This window comes from Xiphophorus hellerii, chromosome 3, assembly GCF_003331165.1.
Source record: "Xiphophorus hellerii strain 12219 chromosome 3, Xiphophorus_hellerii-4.1, whole genome shotgun sequence".
Taxonomy (NCBI): Eukaryota; Metazoa; Chordata; class Actinopteri; order Cyprinodontiformes; family Poeciliidae; genus Xiphophorus; species Xiphophorus hellerii.
In genome coordinates, this window is record NC_045674.1 from 27974236 (window position 1) to 27994575 (window position 20340).

The 20340-nt window shown below is 40.3% G+C and overlaps 1 protein-coding gene across 4 annotated transcripts in view; it reads left to right on the top strand.

Annotated features, from left to right (window-relative positions):
• The window catches only part of usp45 (ubiquitin specific peptidase 45), a 37763-nt gene that overhangs the window by 14724 nt on the left and 2699 nt on the right, over positions 1–20340 (top strand). For 2 of the 4 annotated variants that reach the window (XM_032557620.1, XM_032557621.1), the window contains exons 7-17: positions 1605–1700; positions 1999–2129; positions 11172–11259; positions 14125–14206; positions 14514–14605; positions 16222–16278; positions 16420–16551; positions 17191–17860; positions 18808–18905; positions 19035–19121; positions 19801–19945. In XM_032557620.1, the coding sequence (XP_032413511.1) occupies positions 1605–1700; positions 1999–2129; positions 11172–11259; positions 14125–14206; positions 14514–14605; positions 16222–16278; positions 16420–16551; positions 17191–17860; positions 18808–18905; positions 19035–19121; positions 19801–19945 (1678 nt within the window). Of the gene's footprint in view, positions 1–1604; positions 1701–1998; positions 2130–11171; positions 11260–14124; positions 14262–14513; positions 14606–16221; positions 16279–16419; positions 16552–17190; positions 17861–18807; positions 18906–19034; positions 19128–19800; positions 19946–20340 lie in introns of those variants that run through there. The other 2 variants (XM_032557622.1, XR_004338619.1) reach the window with 2 other exon arrangements.

Consider the following 20340-nt stretch of genomic DNA (forward strand, 5'->3'; position numbering starts at 1 on the left):
CAAACAACCTGCTTACAAGTAATTCTTTTATTTGCCGACCCTTTACCTAACATCACAATCACAAGGATTTCCATTCTGCCGCAGCGATAAATAGAACTCTGTAGAACGTGTAAACACTCATCTATTTATGAGGCTGGTCCGTAGCGACGCTGAATACAGTCCCACAGTAACAGAGTCCACCGGCCGCGGTGCGCAGCGAAACACAGGGCAGCAGATCACGCCGAGTTGGCTTGGAAACACCGGCCTTGCGAGTGGTGCTCAGTCGGTGCTGAGCGCGTTGACAACACAGCCTCCTCAGCCGGCCCCTGGTCATGTCATGGTGACTGCAAACTGACATGCCTCTGCAACAATGAAGCTGTTTTTTTCAGCCATTTTGTTAATCACCCTCAGGGTCTCGGCGGCTGATTGAAATTCGAGCGAGCGCGCTTTGCATGCTTCTCCCTGGCTCTCTTTCTCTCCCTCTCTCTCTCGCTCTTTCTCTCCCTCTCCCCCTTGTTTGTATTGTCCCCTTGAAAATTGCAATCTTTTTCAGTGAAAACACATAATTGTCAGAGGATGAGCAGTGTCTGCATTCACAGGCCCACAGGCTTTATTGTGTGTTTTCCATAGCAACCGTGTTTATTGGCAGGATTTGACAAAACAAATATCCATTGAAAGGCAGAGGAGAAAAAAAAAGTGCCTGTCTAACGTGAAGCGGCAGCCATTGTTTCAGGCCAACTTCTCACCAAGGTTCCTTCTCTGTGGAGAAACGCCACGGATCATAAATATCTTTTTGAAAGCCTTTTTTTGAAAGCCTCTTTCAGAATAATAAACTCACCTGAATTTCCAAATGCTGCAAAAATGGACATAGCAATTGGCACAGGTGTTGCATACAGCATTTTAGAATCCCACAAGCAGTCTTCGCTGTCATAAACCAACGATGCAACCATCAGAGGTTTTTGGCCAATTTACAAATTTACATTTTGTGACGCTCTCACCAATTTTATTTTCTCAGGAAATGCAATTAACTCTGTTGACAACATTTATTTGGGTCCTTCCTGCTGTAAGTAGAATCAGAACCAACATCACATTTTGTGTGGAAAATGAAGAATTCACTTATAAACAGGATTTAATGTTGATAAGAAACAAAATGATTAGAGTTTATATTTTCTTAGCAATTAGGTTGTTGAGCATTGCTAGCAGTAAGTATTCCTTGTATTTTCTCAAGTCGGCTCCGGGTCAACTTGTTTCTTCAGAAATTAGACAAAACCTCATCCAATTTGCTATTGATGGAAATCAATAGCAAATTGGAAAAAAATTAGGAAACATTCCTCTGTAAAAATTAGTTTCATTTCAAATCGGTACTTCAGATTCTCAAAATATCTAACTTTGAGTCGATTTCTGTCGGTAACGACTTCCACAATGAAGGGTGTTGCTGGTAGCTCTTAGGTGTTGCACGGATCTTTCCGGCTGGCGGCCACCGGTCACGACTCATGAAGTTAATAATTCATAGTTGGGTCTTAATACAGCGGAACATCTGTATGTGTGATGATTATACGGATTCAGTGGTATCCAGTTTTTAGATGAATGAAATCACAAAAGTATTTTTCCTTTTGATTTAACAGAACCTGTCGCAGACGCACATGCTCATCGACCTCATTCAGGAAGTGAAGGAGAAAGGATACAAGCTGAAGATCTGTCCGCCTGTCGAGACAAATCTGGTACAGTCTGCTGTCGTGTATTCTTCCTCTGATGAGACAAATGTAAACTCCGATTAGTCTTTTCTAATTTTGTAATTCAAAATTTTCATGATTTTCATTTTTTTCCCACAGAGACGATCGTTAACATATCATAAGGAATTTAACGTTTTATCGGTTTTTGTATCCAATTGAAGGAAGCTTGAAAATGTGGATAAAGTCATAAAAACAATTTGTTTTGCTTCTTAGAGCTCAATTAAAGGGACAGATATTTGATCCGATAACATGACATTTTCCCTCTAACACTTCCTTACTCTTCCAGAGTCAGCTGACCGTGGCTCTGTCCAGCCCTGACCCGCTGACTGCAGCCATGATCCACTTCCTGCAGAGCATGAAGGAGTCGGGGAAAGGCCCCGTCAACCCCAAAGTCCTCTTCAATCAGCTCTGCCAGAAGTACGGTCTAACCCTTTATATCGGCATCTAATGCCTCACTCTTGACCTCAACTGTCTTAACTCTCTTGACACAACTTTTATGTTTTTTTTGGTCAATAATGTTAAAAAACTAAACATTCAGAGCTTTACAACATGTTTTTTTGAGACGCAACAACAAAAAAGTAAATTATTTTTTCTTTAATAAGCCTGACATGCTGATTCCGATTTTGACCAATACAGATTTGTTTTTAAGTTGACGCTATCGGGTGTTAAAAGGTCTCAGTCACAACACGCTTTCAATGTCTGGATCTAATATTATGGGGGGAAAAAATCAACAATGCCCACAAAGAAACACAAACTAGTTTTAACTGCATAAGGTAGTGTTCTTAAATGTCAATAAAAGGTTTATATCATTTCATAACTAAACTATACTACTCTTTCACTTTAACATTTTAAAAGCAAAACTTGGACAGCAGTTTGAGCTACAGATCTGTTTTGAGCCTCTTATCAAAACTAAAGTGAGGTCAGTTGAGGACAAACTAACAAAACAACTTGTTTGTCTTGAGTTTTTTTTTTCTTTCTTGTAGTTTAAAAAGAAAATACCCAAATGCAGCAGCTTTTTAATGCTATTTAAATGTAAATAAGATCCGTTTCGCATGTAAATATCTGGAAATTGATCGGCACACCTCTAGTTGTAATCATCTGGATTGTACTCTTTCCCTCTCAGCCATAGCAGCCTTTACTTTCACCTGCTTTCTTCCCATTTCAGCAGTGCTGAACATTACTAACCAGGTAACACCTGCTCCCAGCAGGGTACCGTCATCACACTCTGTCCATTATTAAATGATCAGCAGCTAACTTTGGCTAATCTCCAACACGCTGTGTGACCGGCAAACCCAGCGCCTTTGCTTCTGTGAGCTGAACAGCAATGTTCATGAATAGGTCCAGTGACTTCCTGTTGAGAGTACTACTGGTTGGGTCCAGCTTGCCTGTGTGTGTATGTGTATATGTGTGTGTGTGGTGGGTTTCCCACTGTTTGCCAGTGCAGGTGGGTAACCAGGACGTTTAATGCCGGATGAGCGAGTTATGCTCTGGTGCGGCTTTGACGGTTATTCTGGTGCCTCGCCGTCATCAGACGGTCGGCCGTGTGCTTCTGTGTTGCGAGCGTGGACGGCCACCTCACCTGGCACCATCTCAGGCTGCAACATGCATGCAGGCAATTGTGCATTCAAACATCACGAAATGCCCGCACCTTTATGCACTCATTCGCTTAGTTTCAGGTGGGGCTCATCTATTCCACTAGCATGCATTCGTGAAGAGAGAGATTTGGTTTTAAGCCTCAACACCCATCACCCAGTTAGACGTCATGTTTGTTTTAAAGGGGCAGTATTATGTAAGATCGACTGTTTGGAGCTTTACGTCATGTTATAATGTTATTCCCTCATCAAAAACAAACCTGGAGTGTTGCTTTGACGCGCTTATGCAGGTTTGAGAAATCCTTTAGTCTCTCGTGGCAACCATTCAGCTGTCCAAAACACCTAGCACCATTTTCAAGGCAGAGCTCCTCCTCAGAGTTGCAATTTCCAAGTTTCTGAGCGTCAACCTCACCTCTACTCCCCCACTCAGCTCCTTCAGACTAGCCAGCAGCTATTAGCAAACACCTATAGTAAACTGCACATCAGGGTGTGCCGTGGTGGCGTAATGGTTAGCGCGACCCACATTTGGAGGCCTTCAGTCCTCGACGCGGCCGTCGCGGGTTCGACTCCCGGACCCGACGACATTTGCCGCATGTCTTCCCCCCTCTCCTTCCCCATTTCCTGTCAGCCTACTATCATATAAGGGACACTAGAGCCCACAAAAAGACCCCCTGGAGGGGTAAAAAAATAAATAAATAAATAATAGTAAACTGCACATCTGCTGAGCTCAATATACCTTCTTCTTCTCACTACAATGGTGGTAAGAACGTTATTAAAGGGTTAGTAGAGGAGCCATGTTGTGATGACTTCCTGAAGGCGGAGTTTCAGAAAGAGCAAGAGTTTCCTAAAGAGCCAGAGGCCCAGTTTCTAGGCGCTAAATTACAAAAACAAATTTCCTTTAATTAATATTTGATATACATTGTATTTTTATAACAACTGAAGGTAACATAGTGACTTGATTGTGCTATAAATTTATACTATGTGCCTAGAAAACACATAATTCTTCCCCTTTATTTAAGACTATAAAATAATTGCCGTTTTCTTCCAAGCAGAACATGTAAAAAAAAAAAAAAAAACTCTTCTACTATTCACTGGGAAATTGTTATTTTTCTCCTTGGTGTGAAAATTGAAAAATAACAGATTAAAAACATAGTTTCTAGGAAACTATGTTTATACTGGAACTCTGTACATGTATCTAAACTGAGGCAGTTTTGAAAATTCCTCAGTTTAATAAGTTTTCAGACAAAGCACCATGAAAGAACCAGAAAACCTGCAAAGTCTTTATTTGTGCTCCGCGATGCAGGTCTAGACATTTTGTGCTAGAAATTCAATTGAATTCTCCAATGTGACCTTGTTATTTTAGTGGCGATGCCTCCCAGTTTCAAACAGTGGCACGTATTGAGTCGCACTGGAAAAGCAAATGTACATTAACCAAATCGCTTATTTTCTTTCACAACTGTGAGCATTTTTTATTTTTATTCTTTAGAAAATGTGTCTGTGTAAAATCCCTTTTAAGATTACAAACATGTTGTAGCTCTCTGTTTTCATTCTTTTAAGCGGAAATCCTTGAAGGTGTTTGCAAATTTTGAAAGGAAAACATTTTTTTTTACTTCATTTTCCAGATAACAAAATAATTCCTCCTTCTCCAAAATCCATGATAATCACGGCTGAATTTCTAATATTTGTCACGTTTAGCTTTTCTTAAAAAAAAAAAAAGAAAACTTGCTCTCGAATGTAGATGTAAGATTGTGCTGTCTTGTTGGGCAACAATTGCTTTTTTAGTAATTCTGCCTTAGTTTATTTATTGCAGCTAATATCGTCATCCTAAAATCCGATAACAATGTTTCCATTGGGATTTTTTGATATTTTGCAGGATTAAATGGGAACAAGGTGACATTTATTTATATATATATATATATATATATATATATATATATATATATATAGACATTCTTTACAACACAGAAGTGTTTAGAGAAAAAATAAAACAGGATTTTACTGGTGAAATGCCCTAAAATCATTGCATTCTGCTGAGATTCACATTTATATACTTCCTAAGTCAGTAAGTTGCAACTAAATATTGCAATATGGAGAAGGTATGACATAAGTAACCATGGGGAACAAGCGCCACGATAATACAGCCTGCACGAAAAGAAAAAATAACATTGCTTTTAAGTCTGCTTTGGTGTAAGAGGAAACATTGTTTATGACATGGTGGTATTAAATCATGTGGCATGAATTTAGGAGGATTTGATCAAATCAACAAACATGTCAGGAGGAAAAGAGGTCTGTGTTTCTAAGCTAGCTACTTCCAGCTTGTGTACTGTAGATACTGCTTTCTAGCCCCAACTAGGCGAGCTGCTTCCACAGACAAAACAAGTCGACTTGAACAAGTAGAAGTCATGGCTACACTAGCAAAATCAACTTGGGGAAACTATCGCAGTCGCTCCGTTCAATAATCCGTGTCGCGTCTGACATCCGTCATGGCGCCTCCACATGATTAGGTGACTTAGTTGCAAAGAATCAATAGTCGGCCAAGTTATGAGCTGTGTGGTTCCCCAAGCAAATAGCCTGACTGATACACCTGCTAATATCAGCTTTTTGTGTGTTACTGTTACTCCTTCTCATTTAAAATCAAACTATTCCTTATTAATTCATGTGTTTTGATTCCTCGTGGTTTATCTGGGTACACATTCATTCCTTTCTCACAGAGCAGCTCGTCCGCATTCTTTCAGGTCTTGAGTTCTGAAATAAAAAGTGCAGGGTCAAGAATGTACTTTTTCATAGCAGTGACCCCGTGTGACAGCAGCACTCTGTGAATACAACCATCCGGAGCCGCTGCCGCTGCAGGGTCTTCCCTTTCAAGGAGGCTGGGTTTGCCCTTGACCTGCGGGGGACTGACATCTCTTTTACCTCGTCTCTTTCAGCGTCTTTCTCGGTGTGCGCCTTGGCAAGCAGGTTAATAATGCTTTCTGGCTCCGAATTGAGGACTGTTTGAGTGTTTCATGTGCGCCAGAGCCCTTCTTGTTTTTTTTTTGTGTGTGTGTGTGTGTTTTTGCGCATGGATTCACTTGGATTTGACCTCGACCAGCTGAGTTCCCTACAGCCTTCTTCCTCGTCCTTCTGCCAGAGCGCGGGGCTCCGGTCGTTGCCTGGACCGGCGCCAGGCTGTGTGTGGTCAGCACCACGCTGTATCTGGTGCCAGGGACGGTCCCAGCTTGTAACCAGTGTACTTCAAAGCTAGTCAGCAGCTAGCTTGTAGCTAATGGCGAGACAGAGGAGACAAAAATAGGAGCTTACCAAGGTTTCAAATATTGTGTTCCACCAATCTCACAGTCCAAAGCAACATTTACACTTTTTAATACTACTTTCAGTACATTTCTGTACCTGGATATACACTCCACGTGTCACCAACATGTTGGCTGAACAGAATTATCCACACAGATATCAATCTACACCTGCTTCTTTCAAGGGCTGATTCAATTTCAGGATAGCCACTGGACATGTTTTTGTGTTGGCGTGCGCGCGTGTGTCTGTTGCGAGCGTGAAGAGTACGCAGGCTTCCTCCTCTCTTCTTCTATTGTGGATTAAAGTCTGCATACCCACATCATTCAAATATTTTTGAGGAACAAGCTTTGTGAGAAGCCTTTCATCCCTGATAGAAATAGCGGAGGACAACAATGAATTCCATCATGCGAGTCTCACAAACGCAACGCACACATCCCGGGCCGCATACTTTTAACGAAGCAGATATTCACACACACTATTCAATTAGAGAAGTGTTAGATTGCGCATATCTTCCCAACAGAATATGGACGATTTTGAGTGTTTTTAAATACATTTGTTCGTGTTAGCCGTGAAATAAGACTGTTTTTTTTTTTGTTTGTTTGTTTGTTTTGTCATGGTTGGTATTTTAAGCTATTCATAATGTAGCTAAAGAACCAAAAACTAATTGTAAAAAACACCTTTTAGTATTGTTTGAAAATGAATAAATATGTGTGGAACATTACATTGTCTTATTGCTTTGCATTAAAAATACAGAATAGAGAAGCACCAATCAGAGGTCATGATAAGCTGATACCAGTGTTATGAGCCAATAACTGGGCATTTCAAATGCTTTACATCATAAAAACATAAAAAAAACGTAGTAGAATCACCAAATGTGAAACCAGAAACAAACCCCTCAACAATGAATAAAACCCAAGAAGAAATGTATCAAACTTTATTTTCTGCTTTGTTTTTATTTTTGAACTGCTTAAAATGTAGTTCATCGTATCTAGAAAAATTGAATTTACTAGATATAACAGATGTTAAATCATTTATTCATTTATTGTTACTATCCAGAAGACTTTCAGTGACTGAGCAATCAATATTTGTCTTAGGACCAGAGGTGACGTCACACTGTGTGAGAAAGCGGAGTAATTTTTCCTCAGGGCTTCACTAATCATTCAAAATAAAGACAAAATGACAATGCAGTAAGTATTTTAAAACTGCCTTTTAATAAATTGACATTTAGCACAGTTAGCAAGGTTAGCGTTACTAGTACTTAGAATTGTTGTGTATTTTCTGTAGAGTAAATTGGCCTTTATGTTAGCTGATTTTAAAAAGACTTCCTGTAGATCTATGATAGAATTGAACTTTTCAAAAGGATAGAAACTAACAAATTTGGAATAATACGGTCAGCTTCCTGTTATTTGCTTTTATCAAATGCTATCCTAACGGAATATCTCACATGCCTCTATAGAAAATTGAATCTTCTTTCCTGAAGCGCCTAAAACTTTTTGTGCTTCCCTCGACTTCCTTTATGCTCAGTTATTTTCATGGCGAAAAGAACGGAGTCTTCTCCTCTCAGTAACAAATTGCACACCGGAGAGAGTTGTTGTAAGTGAGACTTGTTGAAGTCTAGGTGTGGTGCATTCACTGATGATGTGGAGGGGGAAAAGTCGGATTCTTTTGCTTGCGTAAAAACCGGACTAATTCCGTCACCAGCCCTTTTCTGAGCATTTCCACTGCAAAACAGTTTTCAATAATTTACATTAATTGATATGTGTAATGCAAGACTTAAGTAATAAAATAGTGTTTTACGTTTCAGAGTGGCACTGAAAAGATTTTTCAACACTTTTTGAGCTTGTAGTTTGAATTTACCCCATTCAGATGTATTTCTGTATAATATGGCTATCTGTGGGCAAAGGATTGCTGTATTGTGTGAAGTGTGCGCCTCTGTTTTGCTCATACATGTATGTGTTCTGACTGGGTGGATGGATGGGGAGGGGAAGCTTGTGTGGCCTTGTGTCTGGTACTAACTCATCCGGCTATTAATTGTGTTAGCACCGCAGCTGTTTGCATTGGCCAGATTGAGAGCAGCGCTACAGGGCCCTTCTGCTTCCCTCCACTGGGATGAGCTTCCAGACCTCCTCATTCCCACTGATCCCAACAATGCTTTTCATTTCCAGTTCCATCTCTGTCTTTTCTATTTTGTGTGTGTATTTTTTTTTTTACCTCCACTTTTCAATTTGTGTTCGAATCTGCGCTATATTTCAATTTTCTTCAGACCAGGCTGTTACTTCCTATGTTTCTTTTGTTTTGTTTTCTAATTTGGAATAACTAAATGTATATCATCAGCTATAATTCATCTTCTGTTAAATTTTGAAGGTCCCCCTAATCTTCTCCAGGCTTATTACCAACAATGTGTCAGTTTTCCTCAATTTGTTATAAATTTGTCAATTTTGAGAGCTCAAAAACACAATGTTCTCAAGAGCTCCTACATTTTACCAGGCAATGAAATAAATTGCTCTATTTCACCAAAACACCTAAAACAGTGTAGCACTGTTCAACCATTCTCTTCTGATTCAGATTATTAATAGCCGATATTTATTTTTTGACACTTTTCTTTTTTATGTTGCTATAATTCTATTTTTAGTACATAAAAAACATAATAAAGTTGAACCCCAGTAATGCTAGAGCAGTTGGGCATTCAAACAACCTTGGTATTGGTTGATGGCATCTCCAATCAAAAAATACTCCTTCCATTCAGTGAGCTGGCCCGACCAACCTGTCTTTAGTTATGTGGCTGGCTCGGTCCAACAGGTTGCCATGGCTCCAGTCTCGGCTGCCCATCTGCCCCTGGCATCTGTCCGCACATCTGCCTCACCGTTGACAGCCAGGGAGGAACCTAAGGAGAGCCTCCCCTTTAATTTCTTTAGCACTAATAACCCTGTTGGAGGTTGACTTTAGCTTTGTTGATGAACTGTGAAAGAAATGCCTTACTGTATTATTGCCGTCTTCATGCGAATACTTCTGTAGTATTTTGGTTATTATTGTAAGTGGGTTATCAAACCCCTTAACTGTCAGCCCCAAAACACTTCCATGCAAGCCAATGATTCCATGAGGACACCGGCGTCCTATTGACAGTGAAGTGGTTCGAATTCACAAAATGAAATGTGTTATTAAATGTATGGTAGCAAATCTGTAAAACCCCAATAATTATGTTAAATGCAGAAAAGGACATGATCTGGTCTAATTTGGGGAACAATTGGAAAGACGTCAACAGTATCCTTCGAGAAGCAATTGTGGCTGCCAGTCAATCTCAGAAGAGTAATGCGGCCATTTTCAAGCAACTTGCATTTTATTCCGCAGTGAGAATAATTATTAAATTAGAAGACATTTAACTACAAAATCTTAATAGTAAATGCTCCAACCAATCTCAGATAAATTACAAACACCTCATATCTACAACACATCTCATACTCTAATAGCCTTTTTGTATATTAAATGTTAACGTTCATCTCTGTGCCAAGGTGTTGCTTGTTTGGGAGAGTTGCCAGGAGAATAACAGCTCAGTGTTTTCAAAAAATACGGTGGTAAATGGTTATATAGAAAAAGCTTGTCACTTAAAGTATTTGCATATTATTTTCTGAAAACTTTGTATTAAATCCGGTTTCTATTCTGATCATTGTTTTGACTCCTGACTTGTGAAATATGACAAATTATACCCTGATATGGTAAAATAAACAACTCTAAATGACTTCTTGCTGGTAGATATTATGTATTAGATTAATAAAAAAAACATTTCCTTGAAGCAGACCATGAAGAAAGAATAGAGATTTACTGGAAACCGCAGGTTGTCAAGCCAGGCATGAAATGTTCCCCTGACCTTCATAAAATGTCCTGCATTAGAAAGAGTTGCATTTTGCACTCAAAATCGAAATGTAAAAAAGGCAGGCGGCAAAAAGAGCAGCACCAGTTTCCTTTCAAAATATTGTCTGGAGTCTGGTTTGTGTTTTTGGAAATGATAATGTTAATGTTCATATACATAAAGCTTTAAAACTATATAATAATGTAGAGCTGTAGAAGGAGGAGTGCAGTTTCTTTTTGCCTTTTTCTGCATAAACATGTTCAATATTTGCATTTTTATGTTCAGATCTGTGCCAGTTCGTTCCGTACTCAACAATGCAGCCGTCGTCAAAGTTTATTTGCCTGGTAGTCTGTCATGTCTTCACCTAACACACATGCATTGTGTGAGTAATCTGAGCTGCTTCCAGCCAGGATATCATCCAACAATGAAAAGGTGTGAAAAGGCCTTCACTAAACCCAATTGTAGATTCATCTTTTGTTCATGTTTCTTTTGTTTCTCGGCTCATTGTGTGAGGGAGTTCTTTTTGACATCATTGAAAGTACTCAATGTTTGTTGTGTTGTCTGCCAGTATCTTTGTTTTGTAAAATGTTGAATATTCACTCCCAACACTGTCTGTTCAGCATACTGTTTTTTTAAATCTCTTTTCCAGACTTTCTGTTTCTCTGTTCTTCTTCTTCTTCTTCTTCTTATTATTATTATTTTGTCTGATCTCAGAGTTTCATTCTGTTGCAGAGCTCCACGCTTCAAGGGCTACCAACAACAAGACAGCCAGGAACTTCTGCACTACTTGCTGGACTCCATAAGAGTAGAAGAAACTAAAGTAAGTTTACAATTTGTGAATTCAGAATCCATTTTATAAGGAGTCTTTTGCTAAGTTCATTGAAGGTCTGATAAGGTTTTAGGATGGCAACTGTAGGTTATTTTTGATGATTAATTGAATAAAAAATGGTCTTGTTCTGCAGATTTTTTTTGTTTGACCTAACAATAGTAGAAATTCATGAAAAATGACAATAACACATAAATAGAAAAATGAACATTTTCATGGTGTAGTGCCTAAAATGCAACTGCACCTTTCCTTTATTGGATGCTTAATAATTTGCAGCAAAGGGTGCATCTACACCCAAAATAAATATTTCTAACATCAATGTGAAAAGCTGAGCCCTTTCTGCTTGACGTAACATCAACAATGTAGGGTTGATCTGTTCATTATTTTGGATTAACCAAAGGTGCTTAATAAGAGATGCTCTTTCAGCAATGCTCTTTCAGAGATGTTCTTTTGGCTCTTCTTTTAGCCTGTAACGATTGATTACTAAATTAGTGACAATTATTTCAAGAATTTATTAATCTAATTAATCGATTCTTTCTTACTTACTCACTTACTTTTAGATAAATTCATGTATCTGAATGTAAGGCATTAATAATCCTCCCGTGATATTAGCGTGATGCTCAGGATGGGCCTGGTAAATGTCACCGTCAGACAGCGGGGAGTCAGGGGGTGGTGTTCCGTCAGACCGTCAGTTCCCGAAACCACACAAAAAAAGCTTATAAAATGCATGTGGGGTCAGTGCAACCCCCTTGGTCTGCGCACAGTGTAAGAAGCTTGTGGGTTACACTGTGACCCCTGTCTCTTAACATCTTTGTCTTGTAAGATCGCGAGAGGGTTAAAATACCTTCAATTTATTAGAAAAATGTAAGTTGGCCTTAAACACGCTAATCAGAGGTTGTAAATTTTGTGGTGGCAGGATTATTTTGTATTTTTCTCATGGAACTTCTCCATCAGACAAATGTTTGAGTCGTATGCAGACATTTTCATTATGTTTTGACTCGAGGTGGATGAGGCTATCGCTAACCAACTGCTAACATACCCTTCATAGCTTGCTAGCTAGCTTTTTGCATCTATAATGGGTAAGTGTAAATGTATTGCTAGTTGGCAGGATGACGTTTGTCTTTGCCATTGGCTCACTTCTGTTGCCAACCCAAACGATGCAACATTCATTCTGTGCAAAAAAAGCTTGACACTACCATTACTGTTTTCTTTTGTACATTTCTGTCATGATACAAGTCTTAAATGTTATTCATAATTGTTTTTAAAAACCTTAAATCTGAGTTGGTGAAACTTGCAGAAATCCCTGTTTTTTGGGGGTTTTTTGGCAAACACGGAGGTCCCCCACCTTCCCTCAACCCCTCCACAGGGCAATTAGGAGACCCCACAGCATCTCTTTGGAAGGGGCCCACCAGTGCCTACGTGAACCAAGGAGGAAAGGTTAGCGGGTGTATTTAGTAGTCAGCCTCAGGCCCAGGAGGAGCCACAGGCTGGGCTCCCTCTGCTCCCATTCAAACTTGTGAACGCCAACAGTTGTGCCACTTAGGGGGCTTGCAAGTGGCACTACCGGCATCATTGTGTTATCTTGGGAAACCCACAGCTGCTGAATGAGCTCCAGGGCCGTTCCATTGTGCTCGAGGGTCACCCAGAGCCCCCTCCAGCACACACACGCATACACACACAATCACCTCCAATCCAATCAAGGAAGCAGAAAAGGAGGGTGTGGGGGGGCACCTCTATTCATCCACTCAGAAACTCATTTTTACAGCAAAGATACAGTGGCATTGTAAACCCCAAATTGTGGAATATTTTTAATTGAACGCACACATTATCCCAGTTTCCTTCCTAATTACCGAGTGGATAATAGAAAGCAATCAAAGTGGATTTGGTCGCTTTTGCGTGCCAACAGCAAATTTTAACCACTGTTTGAAATTAATCCGTCTTAATAATCGAAGAAAAAAATGAAATAAAACCTCAACTCAAACGACGGAACGACCCGTGCTTTCCTTGACCACGGGGTCAGGAAGAGACCCATGCATTTCCCACTAGGAGGTCACAGAGCTTCAAGTAGCCCCAAGTGTTTGTGTTGATCGCCCATTAGGATCAGCGATCTGAATATGCTAATTTGGGCCCAAGCAATTATCGGCAATTAACCAAGAAGGGGAATATTTCTCTCTTCCGGCGCTTCTTCGCCTCCATCTTCGCGTTAGCTTCCATGTACCAGTCCGACAACCCCCACTCCTCCCTTCCTATCGTCTCCGGGACAGTGCACCCTTTTATTTTTGGGAGGGAAAGGAATCGCAGGGAAGGGGGTTACTGGTAATTAATTAGTAGGCGAGCCACAGCCTGGTTTGACTTTGGTGGGATTAGCAGGGGCTTTTTGACCTAAATAGCCAGTTTGGTGCGTGGGTCCCGGGACAATGGGGGTCAGTGGGGCTGATTGGTCATGACTCAGACATAGACCTCGGCCAATTATCTATTGATTGGTGCTTTACAGTGGCTGTGCCTCTTCACAGCTCTCTCACCAACACACTCACTGACCATGTCACCTTCAATGAGAGGGGCCCTACCTAAAACCTACACACACACAGTTCATTATGAGATTTACATGGTAACAGTTGTAGACAAGCACAATAATTATTTTACACTAATGATGCCTATAATGGGTATACCTGTCAAACTCAGCTGCAGGCTAGATTCTGATATCTCACTAATTTGTATAATAATAATAAATACTTTAACCCCAACTGCCCACATATCATCACGGATGAAAAAGGATGTTTAGTTTTGCACTTTGTTTATATTTCTGAACAGCATTTTAAAGTTTAACTGTCACTGTTTGTGTTTTTCTTTTGCTTGCAGAGAGTGAAAGCGGCCATTTTAAAGGCATTCAACAATCCAACAGAGAAGACGGCTGATGAGGAGACCAAACGCCAAGTCAAAGGTTGAACAAACAGCACTACAAAGATGTCCAAGACCAATAGTTCCACCTGGTGGTGGTAAATAAAAATGCAGTCACAAGTCAAGTCAGAAGATAGATTTTTAAAAAAAGATGCGCAAACACTGTTTCACTGTTTTTTTGTCTTACTTTCTGATGTTTTTGTAACCCATCTTAATTTTGTAAATTGTCCCTTTCTTCTTTAAAGCAGGTTTCAATTATTATGTGTCTGAACACTGACCTGTGCTAAGCTAAAGCATTTTATGAGCAATACAAACACTGGGAAACATAAAAATGTTTCTTTTTTCATCAGCATATGGAAAAGAAGGTGTGAAGATGACCTTTGTTGACCGGATCTTCGTAGGCGAGCTTACCAACACGATAATGTGTGAAGAGTGCGAGCATGTAAGTGCATGTGGCAGGGACAAAAAAAAAAAAAGAACAAATGGCCGATGAAGCAGCATAGTTTCACGTGTTGTGCTGGATTCAGCCACCATGTAGGACAGAAGCAGCTATTTAATTTGTCGTGAACTTTGTCCTCCTCTTAATTGTTTAGTTTTAAGTGGTGGCTAAGGAGGGCTATTAGATTTCCAGCTGCAAAAGCATTCCTCATTAGCCTCATTTGTGGCGGATATTTGTTGGGTTTTTTTGACCCGAAGTCAAGACAGCTTAAAAAAAAAAAAAGGAATCGTCTTCTTTACAAGGTGTGGCAGCTATTAAGCGTTTCTAAGTTAGTCATGCACGGAACAAATGGCGATGATATAATAGAATAAAAAATCAGAGGAAAAAAAAACAGGAGACATTGATGGGGAAAAAAAAAAAATGAAACAAAAAGCACTTCAAGGACCAGCTCCAACACCAACTGTTTACACCAGGCACTTACTGTAAGAGCTGTGGCTGTTTAAGAGAACGAATGCCACCATGAAAAATAAAAAAGGATGCTGCAAGAAGAGAGCGCCAGGTGTGCAGCTGGAGGGAAAGAGAGAGAAAAAAAAAAGGCGAAGGAAGCTGCAGCTTCTTCACTTAAATGGGTGCAAACTCTGCAGCGGAGGTTTGAGCCCAAGTGGAGCTACGCTGATATGGAAAAATGAAAACCTGCATGTTTTTCTGAAATATTTGAACATGCCATATTTTCCAGACTATAAGTCACACTTTTTGTCGTTATTTAGCTGCTCCCGTGACTTGTGTACGTTTTGCTCTTTTTTCTTCTCACGTTTTGATCAACGTGACTCTTATTCCGGAGCAACTTATAGTCTGGAAAATACGGTACTCATATTTAGAAGAAAATTTTGTAACACTGAAAAAAGTCAAGCATTAAAGTCAGACATTTTTAAGGAAAACCTATAAAAAATTTAGAGACACCTACATGTAGTTGTACTTGAAATGGATAAAATCAGACATTTAAATAAAGCATATTACATTATATAAAAATCATTACAGCAGCACTACTCAGTAGTTTGAAGGTTGTTTTTTTTTACTTATTTGAACCATGGATATGTTATAACGATCAATAAAAAGAGCAAAATAAGCTTAAAAATAAATCAAGTAATCAATCCTACAGTACAGAAACTGGTGTAGAAGTTGAGGATATTTTTAAATAGCCAGAAATCCTACTTCCTGTTAATATAAAAGTGGCCACCACTTTTGAAGTTGTCCAAAAAGAGACTGCACAACTTTTATTTTTGTAATAAAAACACAAAGCCAGGCTAAAGTAAAGTGACTGACAAAAAACAGGCCTTCTAGATGATGCACTTTGAACATATGACTCTAAAAATAAATAACCTCGTTCCAACTGTGAAGCACGGCGGTGGAAGTGTCATGGTTTGAGGTGATTTGCCCACATTGACCATGTATCAGAGGAATGTGAGATCATCTGTTAAACTAACGTTTTTCTTATTTCATAAAACGCTTATCTGTTTTCTTCTATTATTTTGTGGACATTTTCTGAATAAAGAGCTTAATAAACACGCGGACATATTTTCATGTCCACATATTGAGCTTTTGTGTCATTTCTTTTCCAGATCTCAACAGTAAAGGAAGCCTTCATAGACATCTCTCTACCAATCATAGAGGAGAGGGTGAGTCATTTTGATTCATGTTCAACGCCAGCTGTTTGGTGGAATCGAAAGTCGCTCTTGTACTTGCTTTTCATGTAATATTGGCTGTTTTTCCTAATTTTTATTATATATATTTTTTGAACCCTTCCTCCGTCTCCTCAGATATCAAAACCGTCCAACCCGGGTCGCCTGGGGAAGGGCAGCCGGGAGCAGGACAGCCATGCAGCCCACAGTGAGCAGGTTCTTTCAGCAGCGCACTCTGTCAACAAGAACTCCAGGAAGCTCAGCGGACCGGTGAGGCTGCCAACGCAAACTGCTTCCTGTCAGGAAATCTAATTTAAATGCATTACCTTCAACACTAAGTCACAATTATTGAGTATCTTTTTTAGTTTACATTCAGATGTTTTTAATTTTACTTTACGTATTTTACTTACTTAACTTGCATACTTTACTTTCTCAACTTAGTTAACTTGCTTACTTTACTTTACTTTACTTACTCAACAACAAGCTTAGCTTGCTTGCTTAGGTCTGAGATTGCTAGAATCTATAAAGTATGGAGTGTCCACAAGTAATAAAAGCTAAGAGCTAGTTACTTTCACCTTTGGAAAAATCTCACATATTTTTATTGGTCCCGCATCCTTCTCTATAAAAACAAATATCCTGAGAATCACATCATGTTTCAGAAACATTTATAATTGTGATTAGCATACATTTCAGATGTTTTTTGTTGTTGTTGTTAAAGTCTCTATTAAAAGTGAGATGAAGCTCACAGTTCTGCGTGATTGATGGTTCCAGTTCATTTGTGCACAAATCTTAAACAAAAAGCTGTGCTCAGCACTAGAGTTGAATGATTAACTGTCTCAGCTGCTCATTTTTATAAAATGGCCAAACTTGTGAAAGGACCTAACCCACTTTTTGTTACTCCTCCTCCAGAAACAACTCATCAGACGACCGTCCAGCTCCGTGGAGGAGAAGGGAGCGGCCTGCTGTGCCGAGCGGGCCGAAGAGGAGGCGATCGCCGGCGGCTCGGCGCGCGGCGTCTCCGTGTGCAAGATGGCGGCGGCGGGCAGCCTGTCGGACGGCAGCGAGAGAGATTCTGGCGCCCAGGACAGCAGCAACGACGCCGACAGCGAGGCGTCCGAGAGCGAGTGGGCACCGCGTGGCGGCGCCTCCGGTCACAGCCACGCCTCCACCCCATCGTCCACCTCCACCCTCACCCCGTCCCCCACGCCTGCCTCCTCCTCCTGCCCCGCGTCGTCATCGGCTTCCGCTAAGCAGGGCGGCGCCGTGGAGCAGCTGGTCACCGCGGTTTCTAAAGTCAACCTGGGCTTCTCTTCTTCTCCGGGGGACACGCCCGCGTCGGGTCACAGTGCCCCTGATGAGCTGGGGGACGTCCAGAGCCGAGACCAGCTCCACCACTACCACCACCAGGGGGCGTTCCAGGCCCTGTCCCACAGTTACACTCCTACCTCCAAAGAGTGCTCCATCCAGTCCTGCCTGCACCAGTTCACGTCAGTGGAGCTGCTGATGGGCAACAACAAGCTGCTCTGTGAGAACTGCACCGAGCGCAGGCAGAAGCAGCTGCGCAAGAGCGCCGCCGCAGGTGGGACCCAACACCCCACACGCACGAGTAGCTCTATGTTCATATCTCAGCAAAAACAAAAAATCTTATCAAGTAGTTTTGGACTAGTTTATAGTACAAATATCTTAGTTTTGTCTCATTTCAAGTGTATTAGGATATTTTCCCTAGAAACTAGACCCAAATTCATTGGTAAAATGTGTTGTTTTTGCAATAGGTCCCTCCTCTTTCTTGACTTATCTGGCGAGTGAGTGGAAGAACGTCTCCTGCGACTAAAAAAAATATAAACACGTGATTTTTAGCAATAAAACCAGTCGAAGTTATGCTTTATGACCATAACATACTTTAAAGGAATTCTGCCAATGTAGATTTCCTCTGTTGTTGGTGTAAAAATACAAAATCTCACTGCAAAAATACAAAATCTCACCAAGTATTTTTGGTCTAGTTTCTAGAGAGAATATCTTAGTACACGTGAAATGAGAGAAAACTAACTCAAAAGTAACTTTTCAGCAAGATATAGGAGCTTGTTTTAAGTCAATAATTCCTTAATATTAATGAAAACATTGTAGTTTCAGTGGTAAATTATTTTACTTATAACAAGACATTTGTCCCATGTCTTTAAAAACTCTGCCAGTGGACAAGTATTTTTTCATCAACATTAAGGAATTACTTAAAATAAGCTCTCACATCTTGCTGAAAAGTTACTTATGAGTTAGTTTTGTCTCATTTCACCTGTGCTGAGATATGTGCACTATAAAGTTGGTAAGATTTTCTTGTTTTTGCAGTGAACTAAGAGTAGATCTGTGATATTGTCAGTAGGATGGTTAATCCGGTGGTCTGCAGCCCTGAATTGTGAGATTCCGCTCTGAAACAGGATTATAATCACTGCAGTGTCAGGGGAAGATTTCAACCTCCATGTACGTTTTACATTTAATTTCTGGATCTTCTAACACTCAATGATTATTCCACAGATAAAAAGATGGAGAAGATTTACACCAGTGCCAGGAAACAGATGCTAATATCCTTGCTGCCTCCTGTCATCACGCTGCATCTGAAACGCTTCCACCAGGTAGGACGCCTCCTGTTCAGCAACGCCCATTAGTGCTGAAATGTGGTACATATAGCTTAATTCCGTGTGTGTGTGCGTGTGTGGGGGTGGTGTGCGTGCATGCGTGTGTGTGTGTGTGTCTGTGTAAAGGCAGGGATGAACCTCAGGAAGGTGAATCGTCATGTCGACTTTCCTCTCATCCTGGATCTGGCTCCCTTCTGCTCTGCGTCCTGCAAGGTAACATCATATTTCCATAGCTCAAAAATTCACTTATTACTCATCTTTAATTAGGGAAACGTCAATTACTTTGTACCTGTTTAAATCTACCAAGCAAATCTTTATGTAAAATAAATCAAGCTCACTTTCGATTTATTTAGTCACCAATAGACAAACTAGTAAATTAGTAAATAGTAAATAACATGGCAGGCTGCAAAAGCCACTCTAAGAAAAAAAAATTATAACAATAATTATGAGAATAAAGCCATAATATTACAAGAATAAACTCGTATGAGAATAAAGTCAAAATATTATGACTTTATTCTCATAATTTTATAACTTTATTCTTGTAATTGTATGACTTCTCGCGATTTTTTTATGTTTTCATAGCACGGCCTTAACACTCTTAGTATTGTCAGAGTGAATTTGTTGGTGACAACAAAATCACACACTGTATGGTATCTTTATGTTTATGTACAATTTCTGGTTAGGTTCCAACCATATAAACATTCCTTTAATAAATTAACATGACATTATTCCAATCTCTAGCGGCACAAGAATCTGACATTTCGTTGCCAATTAGTCTTGAGTCTACATCTGTAAGTCTAATGTCTTTGCTCAGATTTTAATCTAGACTTTTGCTCAGTTTTTGTGTCTGTCTTTCTTTCTTTCTTTCTTTCTGTTCCTGCATGGTTTCCAGAACCTGGCTGCCGGCGAGCGCGTCCTCTACAGCCTGTACGGGATCGTGGAACACAGCGGCTCAATGCGGGGTGGCCACTACACCGCCTACGTCAAAGTGCGAGCCCCTCAGAGGAGAACGGAGCAGCGCCACAAGAACTTGTCAGGTCAGGGGTCAGCTTCTTTACAATCTGGCATTGTTCTGTGGAAACCTAGTGAAAGTGGCATCTTTTTTATTTAATTTTTTTTCCTTTTTCGCTCAAAGAAAATTGCGCGTATTGGGAAAGGTCACAGAAACCCGAAGGAAGCAAGCGTCCTTAGAATAACGTGATGTCTTCTTGGGTCAGCGATAAGAGCTGCTAATAAAAGCTCGTCTGTCACAGTTTGTTCTTCTCTCCGCTCCGGCTGCTTTTCTTCGAATTTTAAAACGATGCCGTTAGTGCGAGCGCCACATTCTGAAGTGCCGGGAAACTGGCATTTAAATTGTGCCTCGTGTGCCAGGTCACACTATCGAAGGCTGGAAACTCAAACAGAGCCGAGGTGGCATCTGCAAACTTTAAAA